Below are 20,357 nucleotides of genomic sequence, written 5' to 3' on the forward strand. Positions count from 1 at the left end.
TTCCTGTGATAGTAAGTGGTTATGAAAGGAGCTGGCCTGGCCCCAGGGTCTCTCCGCTTCCTGTTTTGCTGTGGTAGCTCTGCAACATCTGCTGCTGCCACGATGCTCTCAGCAAGCCATGCTGATGTCAGTGCCATGTTCTTAAACCTTGAAACCTGTGAGCTGTGGCCCAATAAGCCTCTTGTGTTTGGCCGCTGCCTACCTTTGGGTGTTTGGTTGTAGCAACAGCATATATACGGATACACCTGGCATCTGGCACACAGCAGGGTCTCAGGTTGGTGGATGTATAATATCCCTGCAGGGACGACCCCCACACTTTCATTTATCCTGCCGGAGAGGGTATCTTGGAAACTAGCCTCCAGAAGTGAAGCCAAAAGGGAAACTGAGCTCTTCCAAGGGCGCTGTTGTTCAGGGAGAAGGGATGGGACTAAGGGGAAATGGAGCAGGGAAATGGCCAGCGTGAGGGGCTGGCTGGGAAAGCAGGGCAGTGTGGAGGCAGCTGTTTGCTTCTCCTCCCTGGAAGGCGTGTGCTGAAAGGTAACCCTGTCTGTATGGAACTTGAGTTGGACTAGGCTGGTAAGGGTAGGTACAAGAGGGCTGTTTGCTGGTGTCCTAGTTTGATGACAGAGCTGCCTGTGAGTGCTGGGCTCTGGGGACAGCACATGGCGGCCGCTTCTTTCCACATGTCAGCAGGCTGGAGAGACAGGAGATGGCCATGAGGTTGCTGGGTTTGGGGCAGAGGAGAAGGGAGAAGGTTTGTTGATGGCTCAGCTAATTCCTTCCACCTCCTCCTTGGCTCTCATCCTGTTAGTGTCCACTACAGTTTGCCACCGCCATAACTGGTTGTTCCTAAGCTCAGCGGCTGAAAATGACACTGATTCATACAATTAGGTAGTTCAGAAGTCTGTTTCTTTCGAGATCGAGGAGTTGGCAAAGCTGTGCTCTGTGGTGGCTCTAGAGGACAATGTCTCCTTGACCTTGTCAGCTTCTAAAGGCTGTCCGGGTACCTTGGCTTTGTTGCCAAGCTTCAAAGTTGGCTGGTGGCATCTCTCTGATATGGTTCTTCTGCAGTCACAGCCTCCACTGCCCACAGGAAGGTGTTCTGGTTTTAATGGCCCATGGGTTTAGACTGGGCACACAAGGGCAATCTGGGCTATACTCTTCCCATCTTTTTTTCCCCGAAAGATTTAGTTTTTTTTTCTTTTTCCATTGGAAAGGCAGATTTACAGAGAGGAGAGACAAAGATCTTTTATCTGCTGGTTCACTCCCCAAACAGCTGCAACAGCCAGAGTTGTGCTGATCCAAAGCCAGGAAATCAGGAACTTCTTCTGGGTCTGCCACATGGGTACAGGGTCCCAACACTCTGGGCCATCCTCCTCTGCTTTCCCAGGCCACAAGTAGGGAGCTGGATGGGATGCAGAGCAGCTGGGACAAGAACCAGTGCCCATATGGTATCTAAATGTGTGAGGGGGAGGATTAGCCAGTTGAGCCACTGCACTGGGCCCCCTACTTTTCCCATTTTAGGGTCCTTAATTGCAACAACAGCTAGGTTGGGTCAGGCTGAAGCCAGAAGTCAGGAACTCCATCCAGGTTTCCCACATGCCTGACAGGGACTTCAGTGCGTAGGCCATCTTCTGTTGCTTTCCATGGTATGTTAGCAGGGAGCTAGATGTCAGAAATGGAGTGGCTGGGACTCACATCAGTGCTCTGATATGGGATGTCAGCATTGCAGGTGGCAGCTTAACACAGTGCACCTTGAGGCCAGCCCTTATTATAGAGTCAGCAACCTGCCCTGGGTTTCTGGGCATCCTTGAGGCTCATTATTCTCCCCAACAGGCAATAGTTGAGGATAGGGTGGATGTCATCTCTTTCTCGTCTTACGCTCCTCCCTTCCTCACATGGGCTCATCAATGGTAACCAGATCCTCAGGTTCTAGGGGGTTGTCAGAACTGGGGTGAGCTTCTGGTAGGAGATGGTTTCTGGAGGCAGAGTACAATAAACAGGTTCCTGCACGAACAGGGCTGCTGCACCTGAGCCCCTTGGGGAGGAAAGCCCTGAGCTTGGCACACACTCTCCCTCCTCAGGCAGATGGCAGGATTGATGCCTGCCGTTGTTCCCCCAAACCTGCCAGTGAAGCTTTGCTGAAAGAAGAAACTTAGTCCTTAGGCTAATCACACTTATTGATCCCCTGCAGAAGGTGTCTGGGAGAACAGTGACCTTTGCAGGAAACTTAGTAGCAATCTGTTTCCTGTCAATTATGGACATGCACATTCTCTTTAGCAAAGCTGGTTAAAGCCAGGTTTGGAGCGAGGTGGTTAGAAGCTGGTCATGTGAACACTGCATCTGGAAATCGGAATAACCACCAGGACCCAGAACCCAGAGACTCCTCTTTCTGAATGTATTAGCCCTCCGGCTCTCCACAGGGGTACAGGGAGGACTGACAGCAACGACTACTTCAGTTGACTTAAGCCGCTGGTCTGCAGAGACTTTCCACCTCTTCCCACCTTGGCAACTTTCTAAGATGGTGCCAATCCTGTTTGTTATTAGGAAAGCATGTTTATTATTTGCAATTAAAACAAATCTTAGATGTTTCTCCCCAGGCGGGGCTCGGGAATTTGGAGAGAATACAGTGAGGCTACATGAGGGGAAAAAAAGACCAAAGTGATCAATTCTGAGGCAGTTTCTGGAACCAGTAATTCCTGTCTTCCCTGGCCTGCTGGAATTTTCAGATCATCTGCTGGCTGGGAACGGGGAAGGGCAGAGCCATAAGAGCCAGGGAGGGTGCCAAGCTGTGTGACCCTTCTTCAACTATACCACTTTCTACCCCGCCCACAGAGAGAAGAGTAAAAAGCCCTCATCTCTGCCAGCCCCGTCTTCCCTCATTGCTCCAGAAGTGCTTACCCCAGAAGCTCTGGCACCGGAAGCTGGGGTTGCAGCCCGGGCACCTTTGCCATTCCATGTGTCCCCACCGGCAAAGGTAGGACTACCTGGTGAGGAAGAGCACAGGTTCCAGAAGAAGCGGAGGTGGCCGCCCCGGAAACAGCCACAGCGACAATTCAGTGACCTGTGGGTGCGCCTGGAGGAGAGGTGAGGCGAGCGGGCAGTGTGCATGGGGAGCCAACAGTGACCCAGGAATGAATGGGAGCCCCCTGGGAGAACAGCCTTCCCCAGGCACCTGTCTGATGTGTATGAATGAATCCAGATTTCGGTAGCTGCTTCAGGCCAGGACAAAGGCATTGTTTATGTTCGTGGGAGAACAAATGTGAGAATAGGGATGGGTCTGTTAAATATAGAATGAAAGTTGCAAAGAAATGTGGTTTTCCAGCCTTTTCTGCACCATGGATCTGGGAGCAGCTCTGTGGGGGAAATGGACATGTTTGACCTTCATACTGTGTGGGGGTGGGTGGCGACCACAGAATGTGACTCTGGGAGCTGGTTAGGACATAGGTCAGAGGTGGCTGGAAGAGGCGGGGGCTGCTGGATGAACCGCATCAGGGAAACTGGGATCCAGAATTGGTTTAAACTCAACCCTGATGTAGTGAGTCCCCTCTGTGTACCTGCTGTTGTATTGGGTTCTGTGTCTGTCAGATGAGCCAGACAGACATGAGCTGTGGCTTCATGGGGCTCACAGCTGGATGAGGAGGGAGCCAGAGTTAGGTAATCTGCTAGGAAAGTATAGGGTTTGTGGAGAGTGCGGGGTGTGTGTGTGTGTGTGCGTGCGCACCTGTCCCCAGGAAGCTCCTCTGAGTGACACAGAGCAGAGGCCTGGCAAACATAGAATTCTCATTGTTTTCTGCAGTGATCTAAATCAAGAGAAGGAGCAGCGGGGATGACAGGTCAACTGGGCAGGGCAGTGGCTGTGAGAACCTCATGCCTAAGGGGAGGGGGCCAGTGAAAGGTCCGAAGCAGGTGGCTGTGTTTCTATTATTTTACAGTTTAGGAGAGTTCTTTATTTGAAGGGGTGACAGAGATGTAGACAAATAGACATAGAGAGAGCTTCCATCTGCATGTTCAATTGCCCTGGATAATACTGCTTCAGCTTGGGCCTCTGCTGAGCAGAAAGAGGTGAACCTGGGGTCCCCTCTGCCTGTACTATTTTGAGCCATAGTCGGAGTGCCTGATTGGGGAAAGTGAGGGACCCAGAGAGGAATCTTCGTGACTTGGCAGGGGCAGCTATTAAGGGGGGTCCCTGCCTATGAATGCCTGGAAGTTGTTAATTCTCGAACTCTGAGGTAGGCTTTTTCCACCAAGACTTAAAAAAAAAAAGATTTATCTATCTATCTATCTATCTATCTATCTATCTATTTATTTATTTATTATCTGAAAGGTGGATTTATAGAAAGAAGGCGAGACAGAGAATGGATCTTCCTCTGGTTCACTCCCCAAATGGCCAACATGGGTAGAGTTGAGCTGATCCAAAGCCAGGAGCCAAGAGTTTATTCTAGGTCTCCCACATGGATACAGGGTCCCAAGGCTTTGGGCCATCCCCTGTTGTTTTCCCAGGCCACAAGCAGGGAGTTGGATGGGAAGTGGAACAGCTGGGACTAGAATGGATGCCCATATGGGATCCTGGTGCTGCAAGATGGAGGCTTGGTCTCTTGAGCCCCTGCACTGGCCCTACACCAAGACTTCTGTAATATGGGAACCATGAACCAAATGGCCATGGCCAATATGCTTGTCTTACTGTCTTCTGTAATTTGGTTTTCTGGTAGCAATGGTTGAAGGCATCAAAGAGGGCTAAAGGGACACGCTAACCCTGCCTGCTGAGGGTGATGGGAAGAAGCCGCGTGGGTGCTGGGAGGCCTCGGTGAGGCAGTGGTCTCTGTGGCTGCTGCATCCTGAGCCTCAGCCTTTCTCTTTCCCTCCTAGTACTGCCATCCCAGTGCTGGACAAGCACGTCTCCACTGAGCTGCAGCTGCCTCCCCATAGCCCGATGGTGGCCAGCAGTGCCCGTCTGTCCCTGTGCACACCTGCGCTCTGGGTGTGGGTGCTGGCCTTTCCGACAGAGACACGCTTGTTCTGATGGAGGACCGAGGGACTGGACGGGAGCTTCACCACTCAGACAGAGGGCTGGCCACTCCTGGATGCGACCCTCAGCTCTCACCCCGAGAGGCCCAATTCTGGGGAAGAAGTTTCTGAAGAAGAAAACCCAGTGGTGGTGCTTCTCCTTTTAAGGAATGACTTTGGGCTACCCAGCAATGTTGGGGATGAGGTGTACAGCTTTATAACATTAATGAGTTGTATAAAAGTAATTGTAAAGACTAGTGTGACAATAAGTACTTTTTTTTTTTTTTTTTTGGTGGAGGTAGACTTTTTCTCATGATGCCACAGGGAGAGGGCAAGCGACCCTTTGGGTGCTCCATTGCTTCTCTCCTGTAACTGGGTCCTCTCAGGTGCTGGCCCCGCATCTCTTCTCTTCTCTGCTACTCCCTGTTTACTCCTGGCTCATGAGAACTGGTAGGCCGTGGGATTGGCTCTGCCATGTCTCCCCTCTGTGCAGTATGTGGACACATCTCGCAGACTTGCTGGAGGCGTGAGAGAGGTAAGGTTTGTCGTATGGTCTGGTAAGTGTTTATTTTGTGTTTATTTTTAAAGATTTATTTATTTTTATTGGAAAGGCATATTTATAGAGAAGAGGTGACAGAAGGATCTACCATCTGAGGGTTCACTTTCCAGATGGCTACAACAGCTGGAGCTGAGCCAATCCGAAGCCAAGAGCTTCCTCTGGGTCTCCCATGCAGGTGCAGGATCCCAAGGCTTTGGGCCATCCTCTACTTCTTTGCTATGCCACAAGCAGGGAGCTGGAAGGGAAGTGCAGTACCTGGAACACGAACCAGTGCCCATATGGGATCTTGGTGCTTGCAAGGGGAGAGAATTAGCTAATTGAGCCATTGCACTGGGCCCAGAGAGTGGTTTTTCAGCTCTACTTCCTCCTTTCTTACATACATATTGGCAATATCACTTCCAGATAAAATCTGAAGAGTATGCTCTGTATCAGATGAGCAAGAAAAGTGTCCTGCTTGTGTCTGGGATGGACCCTTGGGCTCTGCCTAGCCTCCACATCTCCCCCATCACTAAGCTTTCAGGTCAGGGTCTCCTCGGGGCCTCCTGGGCCTCTGTAGAACTGATAAAACCCCAGCCTTTCTGTCTGGCCTTGGGTGGGGCTGGTAAGTAGTCACTGTGTTCTTGCATCTGCTTCAGGGAAAGTTTGATTGCTTGGGTTTGCTTCTTGTCCTTTCCTCAGGCTTCCAGGTGTTGGAGGGTGTGTGTGTGGTATGTATTGTATGTGTGGTGTGTGTGGTGTTTGCGGTGTGTTGTATGTGTGGTATATGTGTATATTGTATGTGTGTGAGTGGTTATGTGTGGTGTGTATATGTGTGGTATGTGTTGTGTGTGATTTGCAGTCCTTTCCAGAGCCTACAAGGTCTTCATGGCCTTAGTGATGTGACGGCACTAGGCTCAGTGTCCCCTGTCCTGCAGGGGCAGGTTTGCTTGCTGCTGTGGCTCAGATTGTCCTGGTACCATATGCTTAGTGAGGTTTACAAGGCAGGAGTGGGCAAAGAGTCTGCACAGCCAAGTGCAGGCTCCAGAAACTTCTGGCTTGAGCAGCAGCCAGGCTCTGCCATGCCAGTTTTTACCTCTCTACTCTTCAGGTGTGGAGGGGATGTGAGGTGGGTACAGTTTCCTGACCTGGGATTTTAGCTGCATGGGTGCCTATTTTCAAGTCCCTGTCTTCTGCAGCTGTGGCCCCTCCTGTGATGTTGTTAGCACTGGTTTCTCCCTTATTCACTAAGAGTGATAGCTGCTAATTGGTGCAGTGAACTTTGGCAGAAGTGGTGCTCCCTGCATTTCTGTGACTTAAGTAGGATAAGGTCTGTTTTCAAGTAGGGTAAGTTTGGGGTGGGGGGCAGGTAAAGGAATAGAGCAAAGGGGAGAAGGATGGATCACAGTGGCTGACCCCTTTTCTCCAGCTCCGTGTAACGAGGTAGTGTAGCTTTCTCTACAGGCTCATGTCACAGCCCGGTGTCTGAAGTTCTTGGGTCATGTTATGGTCAAGGAGACAAATGGGTTGTTGTTGGTAGGGCTGACAAAATGGTTTGTTAGAGGCTGGTGCGTTCCAACACCGGACCACCAACCTCTGCTTTTGAGGGGCCAGGGGTTCAAATGCACCTGGCTGGGACCTGACCATACAGGTTCAGCCTGAAGTGGATGTACTTCAGTGGCCCTGACTGTACTTTCAAGAAAACATGGGCCCTTGCAAGGATTGTGTACAGCCCCATAGTGTGAGGAACTGGCATGGATCAAGTTCCTAGCCTGCCTGTTTGCTCTAGGAGTGTAGTCGATACGTCAGCCTTCCATGCCTGGGCTTTGAGAGCCTTCTAATCTGGTCTAACTGTGGAAGCACTGAGGACCTTGTTACTCAGGTGTACACTGAGTCTTTTCAAAATGAATGTGAAGAGGAAGAGAGACTGGCTATGATGATGCAGAGTCCTAGTTCCTCCCAGGGGCCCAGCAGGTCCCTGATGGGAACTGGCCTGACTCCTGGTGCCAGGGTATAGATTTCAGTGCAAGCCAACTCACTGCTTTCAAGAGAAGGACTCAAAACACTTTATTTTTAGATCATACGAGAGATTAAAGCCACACCCAAAACTCACCTATCCCTTAACTCAGAAGTAACCTATTTTTTGCTTGCGTAATAAATGACTCAGCCTTTCTCCCACCAGGCAAGATCTCTGGGCTGAGTCGGTGCTGTTTCACTCGTTCAGCTGGCAGAGTAAAGCTGACCCCTTGGCGATCCAGTAATCTTTGGGCCGCTTGGACGGTAAGAGGACAGTCACCACGAAGTTGGTCGAATGGCCTAATTGAAGGACACAGAAAAAAGAAAAAGTCATTGCTTAGACATTGCCTCCTGATACAGAGGCAAGATGCTGAGAATTGACACCTGGGATCCAGACAGAAAGCTGTCTAGCAAACAGTACTATTTGGGTTTCAGCTTTAGAACACATGATCCATTATAACTTGTACAACTTGTATAACGTTGTAAACTGTCTTCCATGTTTCTTCCAGCTGATTCCAGGCACATAGGACTAGGATTCAGCATTTCAGTGGGGGTGGAAGGGTGGGCACTGGTAAGTTGGGAAGGCACCTGTGCTTGGCTGTGCTCTGCAGTGGGAGGCAGTTGAGCTCCTGAGATGAACAGGGGTGGTCACAGGTGTTCTGCCATCATCTTTGGGCTGTTTGATGGGGTCAGGATAGGGTGAGGAGAGTGTTGTGTCCTTAGGATGGGAGTTGGCTCTTTCCGGCATGGCCTTTGCAGCAGCCCCCATGTGTGTTGGAAGTTGGAGGACACTGTGTGCTTGGCAGAAAATGCTTGTGTTTCTGTCCTCAAAATTTTATGCCATTCCTTGTGTGGTGTCATGAGTGACAGGCCTCCCAGTGCCATGAGTCCAACCTCAAGGGCAAGCAAGCCTAGGCAGTCTTTACATACAGACTTAGTGATTTCCTGGGACACAGGAATGTAGCCTAAAGTCCTGAGCATCCCATTACAACTTTCTCTCCCACTTCTCTAGGCTTATGTGGGTGGCTCAGAGCACATGCTCCCTCCTCTAAAGGCCTGGGTCTGCGTGAGATCCTCTTTAGGTCTGGGAAGAATTTGGGGCATAACCAAACCCTTGGAGCCATGGTCTCTGATTATGTAAATGATGTGTTTAATTGAAAAGCAAAGTGACAGAGAAGGGGACGCACACCATTTTCTTTATGCTGGTTTATTCCTCCCACCCCTCCTTACTCCATCCCCCCAATTTTCCTTTTTCCTTCTAATTTCAATCCAACTCCCTGCTAATGTATCTGGGAAAGCAGCAGAAGGTGGCCAAGTGCTTGGGCCCTGACCTTCTACATGGGGGTTCCTGGCTCCTGCGTCTTGCCAGGCTCAGCCCCGGGTTGCTGTGGTGGGGGTGGCTTAGGAAGAAGGTGAAGGTGGAAGTCAGTAACTCCGTTAAGGTCTCCCTTGTGGATGGCAGGCACGCAGCTGTCTGGCCATCACTCCTGTCTCCTAGGTGTACATTAGCAGGGTGCTGGGATGAGGGACTGGAATTGGAACTCATAGGTGCTGTGATGCAGGATGTGGGTACCCAACATGGCATCCTCACCTCTGGTAACATTAAGACCCTCCAAAACAATCTCCCCTTTTTTTCATTAGGTTTAGTGCATTATAATCAATTTTGTTCTTATTTGAATATGGCTTATTTCATTTTCAATTTATTTTTGATGGGATACAGGAATTCTGTTGACTTTTCATCAGTTCTGAGTTTTTATTATTTCTAGTAGATTTTTAGGCTTTCCATGCAGTTGATTATGTTGGCACAAACCAAACCAATTTGTTTTAAATCCTTTTTAAAACATTTATTTTCTTAAGAATATTCCTTAAGATTTATTTATTTTTTTTATTGGAAAATCAGAATTACAGAGTGAAGGAAAGACGAAGCTCTTCCATCTGCTGATTCACTCCCCAAGTGGCTGCAACGATCCGAAGCCAGAGACCAGGAGCTGCTTCTGTGTCTCCCACACAGATGCAGGGTCCCAAGGCTTTGGGCCATCCTCTACTGCTCTCCCAGGCCACAGGCAGGGAGCTGGAAGGGAGTGGAGTAGCTGGGACATGAACCGGCGTGCATAGGGATGCTGGCTCATGCAAGGTAAGGACTGTAGCCACTAGGCTACCACTTTGGGCCCGGTTTTAAATTCTTATACATTGTTTCATTTTATTATCTTACTGATATGTTGAGAGATTTCTGTATGATGGTAGACTCTAGGGGTTGGAACCAATGTCCTGGTATTGATTTTTAAGAGTTATTTTATTTGAATGGCACAGTAACACAAAAGGAGACAAAGCGAGGCAGAGAGGAGGAGGAAAAGGGAGAGATTGTCTGCTAGTTCACTTTTCGAGTTACTGGAATGGTGAGGGCTGCGTCAGGCCAAAACCAGGATCCTAAAACTCAGTCCAGGTCTCCCTTGTGTGTTTCAAAGCCTCAAACACTTGAGCCATTCTCTGCCGTTCTCCGAGGTGCATTAGCAGGGAGCTGGACTAGCTGGGAGTTGAACTGGGGTCTTTATAAGATGCTGGTGTTACAGGTGGCAGTTTAACGCACTGAGCTGCAATGCTGGCCCTGATTTTTACTTTAATGACATTTCACCATTAAGTGTGGTGATGTCTGCTTTTTAAAATGACTCAGTTGATCGCATGGTCATGAGGTTGAATGTGGATATCAGGAGCAATCATCACAACCTGTGCTGTAAAGAGAAATGATCTCTGCACGCCCAGCATCCTCCCTAGGTCTCCCAGAGTTCCTGCCTGCAGTGCACAGCAGCCAGAGAAGCTGAGTCCTCAAGGTCTGCACCTGCCAGGCCCCAGAGGGTTAATCATCGGATGACTGTGGGTATTTACTTCTTACGTGGAAATCCTCTTTTATCTTAAGGCGGTTTGCTTCAGTTCGTGAATCTAATCTTGACAACCATAAACTCATATCTACAGGCTCTTATTGGTTGTCATTTCTGGATAACCATGGATGATCGACCTTTTCCCGATGTTTTTTCCTCTCTAAATTTCCAAACCTTACTTACTAGTTCTAGTAGTTTCTTCTAGATATTTTTCTAAATATGTTGCATATCACCTGTGACTGGCGGTTCTTCTACTTCCTTTCTGGTATGAATGCCTTTTATTTCCTTTGATTGCATTGGCAGGAATGCCAACATGTTGGACAAAGGTAATGACAGTAGACCGTGCCCTACTCCTTTCTTAAAAAGCTTTGTTTGTTTGAAAGGCAGAGTTGGAGAGCATGAGTGGGCAAGGGTGCTTCCATCTGCTGGCTTCTTCTCCAAACAGCTGCAGTGAAGGCCAGAACTTCATCCAGGTCTCTCCCATGAGTGCAGTGGTGCAAGACCTCGAACCATCTTTTGTTTTCCTAAGCACGGTAGCAGGGAGCTGGATTGGAAGTGGGACAGACAGGTCCTGAACTGGCACTCACATGGGATGCTGGCATTCCAAGGTAGAGGCTTAATAGGTTATGCCACAACACTGGCTCCTTATTCCCTTTCTAAAAGGGGGAAACCATTTAATGTTAGGCATGATTTTCAGCTATATAGACCTTTTTTTTGGTAGAGCCTTTTTTACCAGTTGAGATAGATGAACAAACGTTACCTTTTTGAAAACTGCTTTTTCTTTAATTTTGAATTTTATGGTTCAATTCTGTAGAATCTGGGATTTTCCCCTCCCCTAATTCCCACCCTCTGACTGATTTTTCCCATAGTGTTACAATAGTACAGTCCTACATAAGGAGTTATAATTCAATCAATTATTTAAGTGTTCCCTGACATTGCTGGTACAATGTCAGATAGTCCATCATCCCATGGAAAAGTGCTTTTTCTGTATCTACTGAACTGGTCTGATTTTTTTCCTCTGTATTGATATGGTAAGTTACATTGATTATTTGGGGAAAAAATTGTCAAAGCATATTTCTTTTGTTTGGAGACTGCAGGAACATGAGCCTTTCGGTATTGCTTACGTGACCCTAAAGCTCTGTTCACTTTTCTCTGTGTGGTTTCAGACTGTGTTTCTATTGATGTGCCTTCAGACTCACCAACTTTCCTTTTGATCTTGTAGGTATCCTTTTTCAGAGTGTGTGTATAGATATCTATATAGATATCTATATATCTATGTGTGTGTATAGTATATATAATTTTACATTTTGGGTATCACATTTTTTCCAGTTCTAAAATTTCCACTTTACAGTTTGTATTGCTTTGCTCAACAATCTGTCTTTACATTAATTTCTAGTGTATTATCTTTACACTATGGAACATAGTTCTAATAGCTGCTTAGAAGTGTTTATCTGACCAGTCCCACATCTGACTTGCCATCTATTGTCTTTTACCTTGACTGGGTCATGTATTCTTGAGTTAATCCTTGTCATGTCATGGGCATTTTAAATAGGCTGGGTAGGCTTGTTAAGAATTTCAAAAGACTGCTAAAAAAAAAAATTCCACAATCAGGTTGAGAAAGATTCTGGCAGGGCTGCCAGGGCCTGTCTGGCTTTCTAAGTGCTTGGCACACTGCATTGGCTATGTGCTACCCATGTGCTATTCAGGAAGTTGTCAGAGATTCAGGGTAATCATTTAAAACAGCTCTGTTCTCAATCTTTGCTGCCTTTGGTCTATTTCACGCATCAGGGAGTAGTCTGACACTTGGGTGATGGTTTGAGTTATCTATGAGGTGGTATTAGGTCTAACCTACCACATGCCACTCCGATGACAGGTTGATTTTCAGAAGCAATTTAAATTGTAGTTCAGTTTCCAAAGCCCTTGATATACTGCTTTGGGTTTGAACCTGACACAGAATTAAGTAGCCACCTTGCCCAGTTTATGGGAGTATGTTTCCCTAGACCTCCAGAGCCAGGAAGGTAGGGATTTGTGATATGTTTGAAAAATTATTCCAGGGTTGGTGTTATGGCATGACACATTTAACCACCATTTAGAATGGCTTTTTTTAATGTGTGTGCCAGTGCCAAGGCCGCTCCAGTTTCCTGCTCTTAGGCTTGGGAGGGCATCAGAGGATGGCCTAAGTGCTTGGGATCCTGCCACCCATGCAGGAGACCTGGTCGGAATTCCAGGCCCAGCTGTTGTGACCATTTGGAGAGTAAACCAGCATCTGAGAGATCTCTTGTTCTGTCTTTCAAATAAATAAATAGCCAACCAATCTTTAAAAAGTCATCTAAAAAATCTACTTTGGGAGAGCTTTTTACCTACCCAACCGTGATTTAACACCTTCCCTCTCATTTTCTTCATGTTCTCCTTCTAGGCTGCTACTGGAGGACCGTTGGAAATGTCTCTTTCCACCATGTCACTCTCTGCCCCAGCCCCATCACATTATGCTCTATATTGAGAAATGTCCTCATTTCTTTGCTCACCCTTTAGCTCTCAGCTTATCTTTCTAGCTGATTCTTTCTCTCAGGGCTGTTATTCCCATTTCTGATCATGGGCCTCCACTTTTTAGCTTATATAATGAGTCCAAATGGAGCTGGTGAGGCAAAGAGGGAACTTAGGATCTGCTCAGGGCCATCATTTTGAAACTGGACGTCTGTTCATTAGCTCATGAGTCTCATAACAGCTAGCACGCATTTTAGAAGTCTGTTTATACCCTGCAGTAGAACAAGCTACTGCATGTCAGCTGCTATGTTACAGATGGCCTCATTTTAAGTCTAGTTCACTGGCCCAGACCTTCCTTTGTGTGTTACAGGTTCAGTGTGTGCAGTGCTGTCAGGAGCACTCTCACCTGTGGTCGACAGTGTTCCTGCCCGAGCCCCCGTTTTGTAAAGCGGAGAGTGGTAAAGTGTGGGGCTTGGCTCGTAGTTCTGTTGTGGTTCAAAGTGCACCACAGGCAGCATTGGGTTCATCTGTCCGGGCAGCGCATCTTCTATCACCATCTCGTTATCATCCCATCGAGAAGCGTCCATGAACATGCCGTGAACCAGGACGCCGTCCTCTGGAGAGGGTAGCTGAAAGACACCCAAAAGTTGTCAGGTGAGAGGAGGGGATGCGCAGTTGGGGCCATCTCCTGTATCCCATGTTCTTGCCACTGCTTCTAAAAAGCACCCTACAAATCGTTGTTACTGCTCACGTTTTACAGAGGGAAATCCTGAGGCTCCAAGGACAAATGATACATCTTCTCAGCTGCCACCAAATGTTTTGCTTTTTAACCTCCCCCTAGGATGCTGACATGGCGATTCCCCTGGGAAACCTGTAAATGGGCTTCAGACTGTCTGCCATCATGGGGTAATAACTTTTGCTCCTCTGCAGGAGGTGAAGGATAAGAGGACTGGACTTTTAGCTACTGTTCTTAGCCAGGACGCCTTCCTAGAGGGCAGACTATATAGCAGCAAGATGTGCTAAGTGCCCTCCTGGAAAGCTCTCTATTGTTTTAAAAAGTAGCTAGACTGTTTGATTTTTATTGAGTGAAGAATCATCCTGCACCTGCATCTTTGGTGTGCTGTGATTGTCCCCTGCGTCATCTGCCTCAAACTCTCAGCAAGTTTGGTCAGCATATGGGATGCTAGCATTGCAGGTGGCAGCTTTACACACTGTGCCACAATGACTCCCTGGACATTAGGATTTTTAATAGCTTTTCAGATGTTTTTTTTAGCTGTAGCCCAGTTTGAGGATCACTGGTTTTCTGCAGCAGTGGTCTTCAAGATGTAATAGGCTTGGGCTCAGCAGCGTGGCCTACTGGCTAAGGTCCTCGCCTTGATCCCATATGGCTGCTGGTTCTAATCCCGGCGGCTCCACTTCCTCTCTGTCTTTCCTCCTCTCAGTATATCTGACTTCATAATGGAAATAAAATAAATCTTTAAAAAAAAAAAGCAAAAAAAAAAAAAAAAAGATGTAGTAGGCTTAGGGCCTCTGCAGGACTTGTTCAAAATACAGATTTCTAGGGGCTATGAGTGTAGTGCATGGAGCTGGCTTTTCATGTGGGTGTTGGTTTGAGTCCTGGCTACTCCACTTCTGATCCAACTCCCTGCTAATGGCCTGGGAAAGCAGCAGAGGATGGCCCACGTCCTTGGGCCCCTGAACTCACATGGGAGATCTAGAAGAGGTTCCTGGCTTTAGATCAGCCTGGCCCTACTTGGTGCAGCCGGGGAGGGGGGCGGGCGGAGAATCAGAGGATGGAAGATCAATCTCTCTCTGACCCTGCCTTTCAAATAAGCACCATAATTTATAAAGCACAGATTTCTGGGGATTAGGCTAGAAATTCTGATTGAAGAAGCCTGGGAATGTGCATTTCTGGTAAGGTCTCCCTTGATGTTGCTTATTTTGGAGTGGTACCATGAGTGAGTAAATTCTATGGGGAGTTTGAAATTACTGCCCTAGCACATCTGTACTGCTGGGAGGCAGCTATATGAAGAAAAGAGTTTAAAACTAACTTTAGGAACTAAATCTGTTTTCACTTTTTGAAAGGGGTAGGGAGACAGAGTGTGTTGGAGAGAAATCTTCCATTTGTTGTTTTACTTCCCAAATGATGGCAACAGGTTTGAGCCAGGAACTCGATCTTGGTTTCTTATGTTCTTGAGATGTTTATCTGCTGCCTTCAGGACATTAGCAGGAAGTTGGGTCAGAAGAGAAGGAGATGGGACCTGAACTGGGCACTTGGATATGGGATGCAGGCATCCCCGGGGCGACTTGGGTGTACTACCTCCTGCTTACTCCTAATTCTTAATTATTAATTGCAGGTGTGCCATTTGTTGCTCACATGACACTTCAGCACCGTTCTCCAGCTGAGAAGACTGAGGGGCAGGTTCACTAGCAGGTACTCCAGCGCACATAGCTGGCTGGGCAGGGAGTCTGGGAAACATTTGTTTTTAACCTCTTTCAGGCATCTAGAGAAATAAAATTAGTATTGCTTAAAAAATGTCAGTAAATCAGACTAATTGAGGCAGCTTATGTCTAGTCATTGCTAAAGGAGAGCTTGTCTTGGGGTGTGGTAACTGCTTTGGCCCTCCTGTTGCTGCAGATGGGAGGTGTTGGGGGAGGGGGACCGAGGACCTGATAGTCAAGTATACCAAACCTCCTCATCCATGGGCAGTTGTTGTCCAAACTTCACCGTCTTGGCCGCTTCTATCACTGCAGCTTGGTCCCGATAGGAAGGAATCATGTTAAACTTGAAGCTCAGTTCGTCTATAGGCAAGTTGTATTTCCGAGCATGATTCTGAAGTGTTCCTGTACAGGGGAAACCAGACAGTTGGGCCCACCAAACCACACCGTGACTCCCTAACACCATCCTTATTCCCCCACCAGGCTACCCTGGCTTCCTTTCCATGCAGACAACCCGGCGATTGACACCTGAGTCTGAATCAGTTCTAGAGTTGCTTGCACATCGTGTTGGGAGGTAAGGACTTAGGAGCTGTAGCAAGCCCTGGTCATGGCTGAGAAAGGAGGGAGGACGTGTCTGGCTCTAAGAGGTAGACAAGCCAGTGGGATGCTCCCCAACTTTAGGATCTTGCTCAGCTTATTCTGTTTTCTTAAATATAGTTCATATAACACAATGAGAGCTGGGCTAATTAGGATTTAGTAGCCAAAGGCCCTGGCCCCAGCCAGTCTTCTCGAGCCAGACTTGTCAGGAGCCCAGGGAGGGACATCAGGAGCAGTTATCAGATGGAGAGAGGCAGCCCAGGAATGGAACGCCAGCAGGTGGATAGCCAGTGATGGGTTGTGGAGAGTAGTAGTGCCCATGCCTTCACAACCTGAGAGGAGCAGGGTGAGGCTGCTGGGTGACATCTGCTGTTTCTGCCCTGGGAATTGAAGAAGGGAAGGGCCCTGTTGGCTTGACCTATGAGCAACAGCCCCAGTGGCAGGTGGTGAACAGCCACCTGTCTCCTCAGCTCCCTAGAGGTAAAGCACAGGTACCTGTTAGAAATCCTTGAGGAAAGAAGAAACCGGAGATCCAGTAGGATTTGGGCTGGCCTCTTCGGAGCCACAGCTGGAGGAGAAACAAAGCACTTTGCTTCTGAGGTGATTTTCCCCTTATATGTCAGAGTCATGTGATAGAAGACGCACAGAGGACAGAAATCTCGATTAATCCCGAGTTTGTCTCCACGCCTACTTCTTGGCCTACCCTGTGTCTACTGACAATCTGGGCATGACAGGGTGTCTGAGAGTAGGGTTGCTTGTTCTGAACCTCACAGTGGGGAGCTGAGACTTCTAGGATGGCCAGGAATTAACACTGAAAGAGGGGGAAAGGGCCTAGGGCAGGAACAGCGTAATCAGAATGACGGTTGTGAGGATGCTATCCTGTAGGCTCATAGGATCCCACGGTAGATGTTGGATAGTCTGGGCTGCCTGGGGATCTTAGGGCCAACTATGTCACCAGGTTCATCAAATCCCCCAAATAAGTGAATTTTCTTACATCCACAGATGCGGTCCTCAGGATCAGGTCTTTGACCCATGATCCTAGTGGCTTCAGGGACGGGTAGGCCGTGTTGGACCACAGAGAGGGAACCTGGTTGTTGAGGAAGCTGTTATACACCTTCTCCATTTCTTCAGACATCACCACCAGTCCAGCAATAGCTTTGTTGAGTGTTTCCAGAGAGATCTGAAAGAACAAAGTATTGGTAATGATCAAGTGCCCGAGGCTCTATCTGAAGCAAAAGGAAACTGGTTGCAGAGGCCTGTTTTGCAATGCAGGGAGAACCCAGTCAGCAAGCAGGGGCCCTCAAGGTCAGTCTAGGGTGGACAGATGTCACACTGCAGTTGGCACCCCTCAAAGGAGGCAGCTACTCTGCTGTGGATTAGAAGGGAGAGAGGATTTCAGATGTTGGTTCTCCCCAGTGGCTGCATAACAGAGTGGCCAGGTCCTCCCCATCTGGAGGAAGGCTGAGTTCACTAGGACAGCGGACCCCGAGGCCTCTGGTGCTGCTGCTGCCCTCCGTGGAGCTTCCCTGCTGGGGTGAGTCACGAGAGGCAAGGGCATGCAGAGGTCATGGTGGGGGAGGCTTTGCATGTGGGTGTGGCAGGCGGAGGTACATGCCTCCTCCCTCACACAGGAGGGCTTCAGGGACCTGCAGGCTGCCACTTCCTGGCTTTCCCCTAACACTTCCACTAGGTGGATCCCCTAGTCATTGGTGGGTGGGAGATTGTTTGACCTGAGTCTGAGGGTCACAAAGGTGACTCATGTATTAGTTTCCTGTCTTGATGGAATTTCTGGAAACAATGTGGTTAGTACAGGGGTGAAGGAGGCTCTGGGAAAGAGGGAAGGGCTGGTGCTCCAGGAAGATGTGAGAGAGGACATGACCTTTGGATTTGCCCTTCTTCCCATGGGTGAAATGCAAGCTGAGCAGCACTCGGCTGCTCTTCTTCCTTAGAGCCACAGACTTGCTTTAGTGTTAACTGGACCCATGGCAGTCCATCCACAGCCTGCATTTCGCAGCCACCCTGTATCTGGCAGTGCCTATGTGAGCAGGTCTTGGCTAATGGATTGCAAGAAGAAACCACACATGCAATGCCAGATCACCTTTTCTCAAGCTGCTTTTCCTTGGTCTTTTTCTCCCCTTGCTAGTGGCTGGCAAAAGGCGACAACTGGACCTGTTCCCAGAGCTGATGGCAGTCACCTGCTGAGGCTGAAAGCGCCCATGTCTCGGCCTTGGGTGAACTCACCAAGCAGCAGTTAGCAGCCCAGTGCAGAGATTCCTCGGGGCTGCTGGGGAGAGTGAGGTGACTATCTGGTTGGGGACTTTACTGGGAAATACTTTTTTTACAGCCTGTAATCTTTACCCTGATTTGCTGACTATACAAGCTAGAAAGGTGATGAGGCCTGGCTGCCTGCTCAGCTGACATTGGCCTAGCTGAACTGTTTCCTAGCGTTGCAAAATGAAGCCTTCACATATTCTGCTGAACCGGTGCCTGCTTAAGCACCATGCCTAGGTAGTTCCGGCCAAACAGCAACATTTGGAGCCTATGCTTTCCTAAAAGGGGTTAGCAAGAGTCTGGCTTTAAAGGCTCTACCCTGGTTTTCCCATAATCTTACCAGCTTAACCCTTGGTGCTGGACATTTGGTTCTCTGGTTAGCAGTACTGCTTCTATTACTGTTCAATATCTAGTCTGTAACAGTCTGTGTTTTTCTCTTAAAGTCTCACAGAGAAACTAGGAAGCATTTTATCATCATTCTAAATGCAAGGGGAGCTGGGGAGAAAGCTCTGGGCAGAAGGAAAAGGGTCAGATGGTTACTCACTTTCAGTTACACTGAAATCATGCGGTGAGGCTATCAAATTCATATTTCTAGGCCTCAGTTCCACTAGGTCTGGAGTATGGGATCAAGGAAACCACATTTTGAATACATACCACAGAGAGTTCTAACACATAGTATCGTGTATCCCACACTTTGAGAAACACTGGTTTTCGCAGTCTTGCCTGAAGATTATATTCAGTGCAAATAAAACTTAGAAATGAGCACTGGATCATTATGGAGGGCTTAGGCCTTCCATTGCCAGTGAGTCAGTGGTAATTCCATGAGGGCATATTAAAGATAATGTGGAGACTTGGGATTTATAAATGTCACTTATTCCCTCTGTCATTAGGAACAGGGAGCATAGCCTCTTTAGGGGAGGATACATCAATTTTAGACACATTCAGTATGAAGGGTGGATAGTGTTTCTGAAGGAAATGTAGGAGGGTCAGGAATGGGACATCCTAAGCTCTTTGATCTGTGTGTGTGGTTCTCTCTGAAGCGTGGATACCCATGAGGAGGAACAGAGGGCAGCGCTCTTACGTGGATTAGCTTCAGGAGGTTGTTAAACCTGTCCACTTCCTGGCCAAGCACAGTGGTCAAGGAGTTGAGGCGGCCCTGCTGGTCCTTGACGAAGAGGCTCTCGGAGGCACCCTCCATCTGCAGGGATTCTGAAACACACACAGCCAAGTCCTCCCATCAGTCTTCACTGATTTCTGCTTTCACAGCATCAACACTGAAATGTGTGTCACTTGGCATATTTCTAAAACCAACTTCTCTTGTTCAAGCCAGATAAACAGGGCTTAACTACAGTTTAGAACTCTTTGGTGAGTCAACTGTATTTATATAGAAATAATCACACAAAAGCAAGGTTAACTATTTCAGGGAAATGTGTTATGTGTAAAACATTAACCCAGTGCATTTCATTTCCTGCTTTAAAGCATATTCCCCAGGGCTAGTGTTGTGTAGACAGTAAAGCTGCCCCCTTGTGGTGCTAGAATCCCATATGGGCACCGGTTTGAGTCTTGGGTGCACCACTTATGATCCAACTTGCTGCTAGTAAGTCTGGGAAAACAAGAGAGGGTGGCTCAGGTCCTTGGGCCTCTGCACCCACGTGGGAGACCCAGAAGAAGCTCCTATTCAGTGTGGCCCAATTCCAGCCATTGTGGCATTTGGGGAGTGATCCAGTGTTTGGAAAATCTCTGTCTCTCCCTCTACTTCTTTCAAATAATTAAAATCTTAAACACAAAAAATATGTTCCCTATGGACATTTTAATCTTCTGTGCCAGGAGAGCATAGGACCTTGATTGATTAAATAACAGAATGTCTGGTTCAGGTCCTCTTACGTTAACAAAGTGAAGAGAAGCCTGTTCCTTTTCCTCTGGGGGTGACAGTGGGAAAATAGAGGGTTTCCCCTCAATCCTGCAGAAGCGTAAGCTTTGTTGTGCTCCACATTACCTGTATTGTATCCAGGCAAGGGGGTGGGTGGGAGATGGAGGTTGAGGGATGCCAGAGACCTGGCTTCGATTCCGTGTGACCACGCATCATTTAGCTGGAGCTTTCCATACAAGGAAGAGGCTACACCAGAAGCAGG

The 20,357-nt window shown here is 48.1% G+C and overlaps 2 protein-coding genes and 1 long non-coding RNA gene across 7 annotated transcripts in view; 2 read left to right on the forward strand and 1 right to left on the reverse strand.

Annotated features, from left to right (window-relative positions):
* The window catches only part of TRABD2A (TraB domain containing 2A), a 71,279-nt gene extending 66,020 nt beyond the window's left edge, over window positions 1–5,259 (forward strand). For all 5 annotated transcript variants that reach the window (XM_058667691.1, XM_058667692.1, XM_058667689.1 and 2 more), the window contains 2 exons: window positions 2,836–3,087; window positions 4,870–5,259. In XM_058667691.1, the coding sequence (XP_058523674.1) occupies window positions 2,836–3,087; window positions 4,870–5,023 (406 nt within the window). In that variant the 3' untranslated portion in view covers window positions 5,024–5,259. The remainder of the gene's footprint in view (window positions 1–2,835; window positions 3,088–4,869) is intronic.
* Window positions 5,260–7,733: 2,474 nt separating this feature from the next.
* The window catches only part of DNAH6 (dynein axonemal heavy chain 6), a 250,072-nt gene continuing 237,448 nt past the window's right edge, over window positions 7,734–20,357 (reverse strand). The window contains exons 72-77 of the mRNA XM_058667697.1: window positions 19,307–19,434; window positions 16,949–17,134; window positions 16,450–16,522; window positions 15,611–15,762; window positions 13,325–13,547; window positions 7,734–7,858 (exon numbers count right to left, since the gene is read on the reverse strand). Coding sequence (XP_058523680.1) covers window positions 7,755–7,858; window positions 13,325–13,547; window positions 15,611–15,762; window positions 16,450–16,522; window positions 16,949–17,134; window positions 19,307–19,434 — 866 coding nt within the window. The 3' untranslated portion in view covers window positions 7,734–7,754. The remainder of the gene's footprint in view (window positions 7,859–13,324; window positions 13,548–15,610; window positions 15,763–16,449; window positions 16,523–16,948; window positions 17,135–19,306; window positions 19,435–20,357) is intronic.
* On the forward strand, window positions 13,135–17,445 carry LOC131480985 (uncharacterized). Its single transcript, XR_009245944.1, has 4 exons — window positions 13,135–13,572; window positions 13,760–13,824; window positions 15,841–15,931; window positions 16,957–17,445. It is a non-coding gene; the product is annotated as an uncharacterized LOC131480985 (long non-coding RNA).

This window comes from Ochotona princeps, chromosome 8 (genome assembly GCF_030435755.1).
Source record: "Ochotona princeps isolate mOchPri1 chromosome 8, mOchPri1.hap1, whole genome shotgun sequence".
Lineage (NCBI taxonomy): Eukaryota > Metazoa > Chordata > Mammalia > Lagomorpha > Ochotonidae > Ochotona > Ochotona princeps.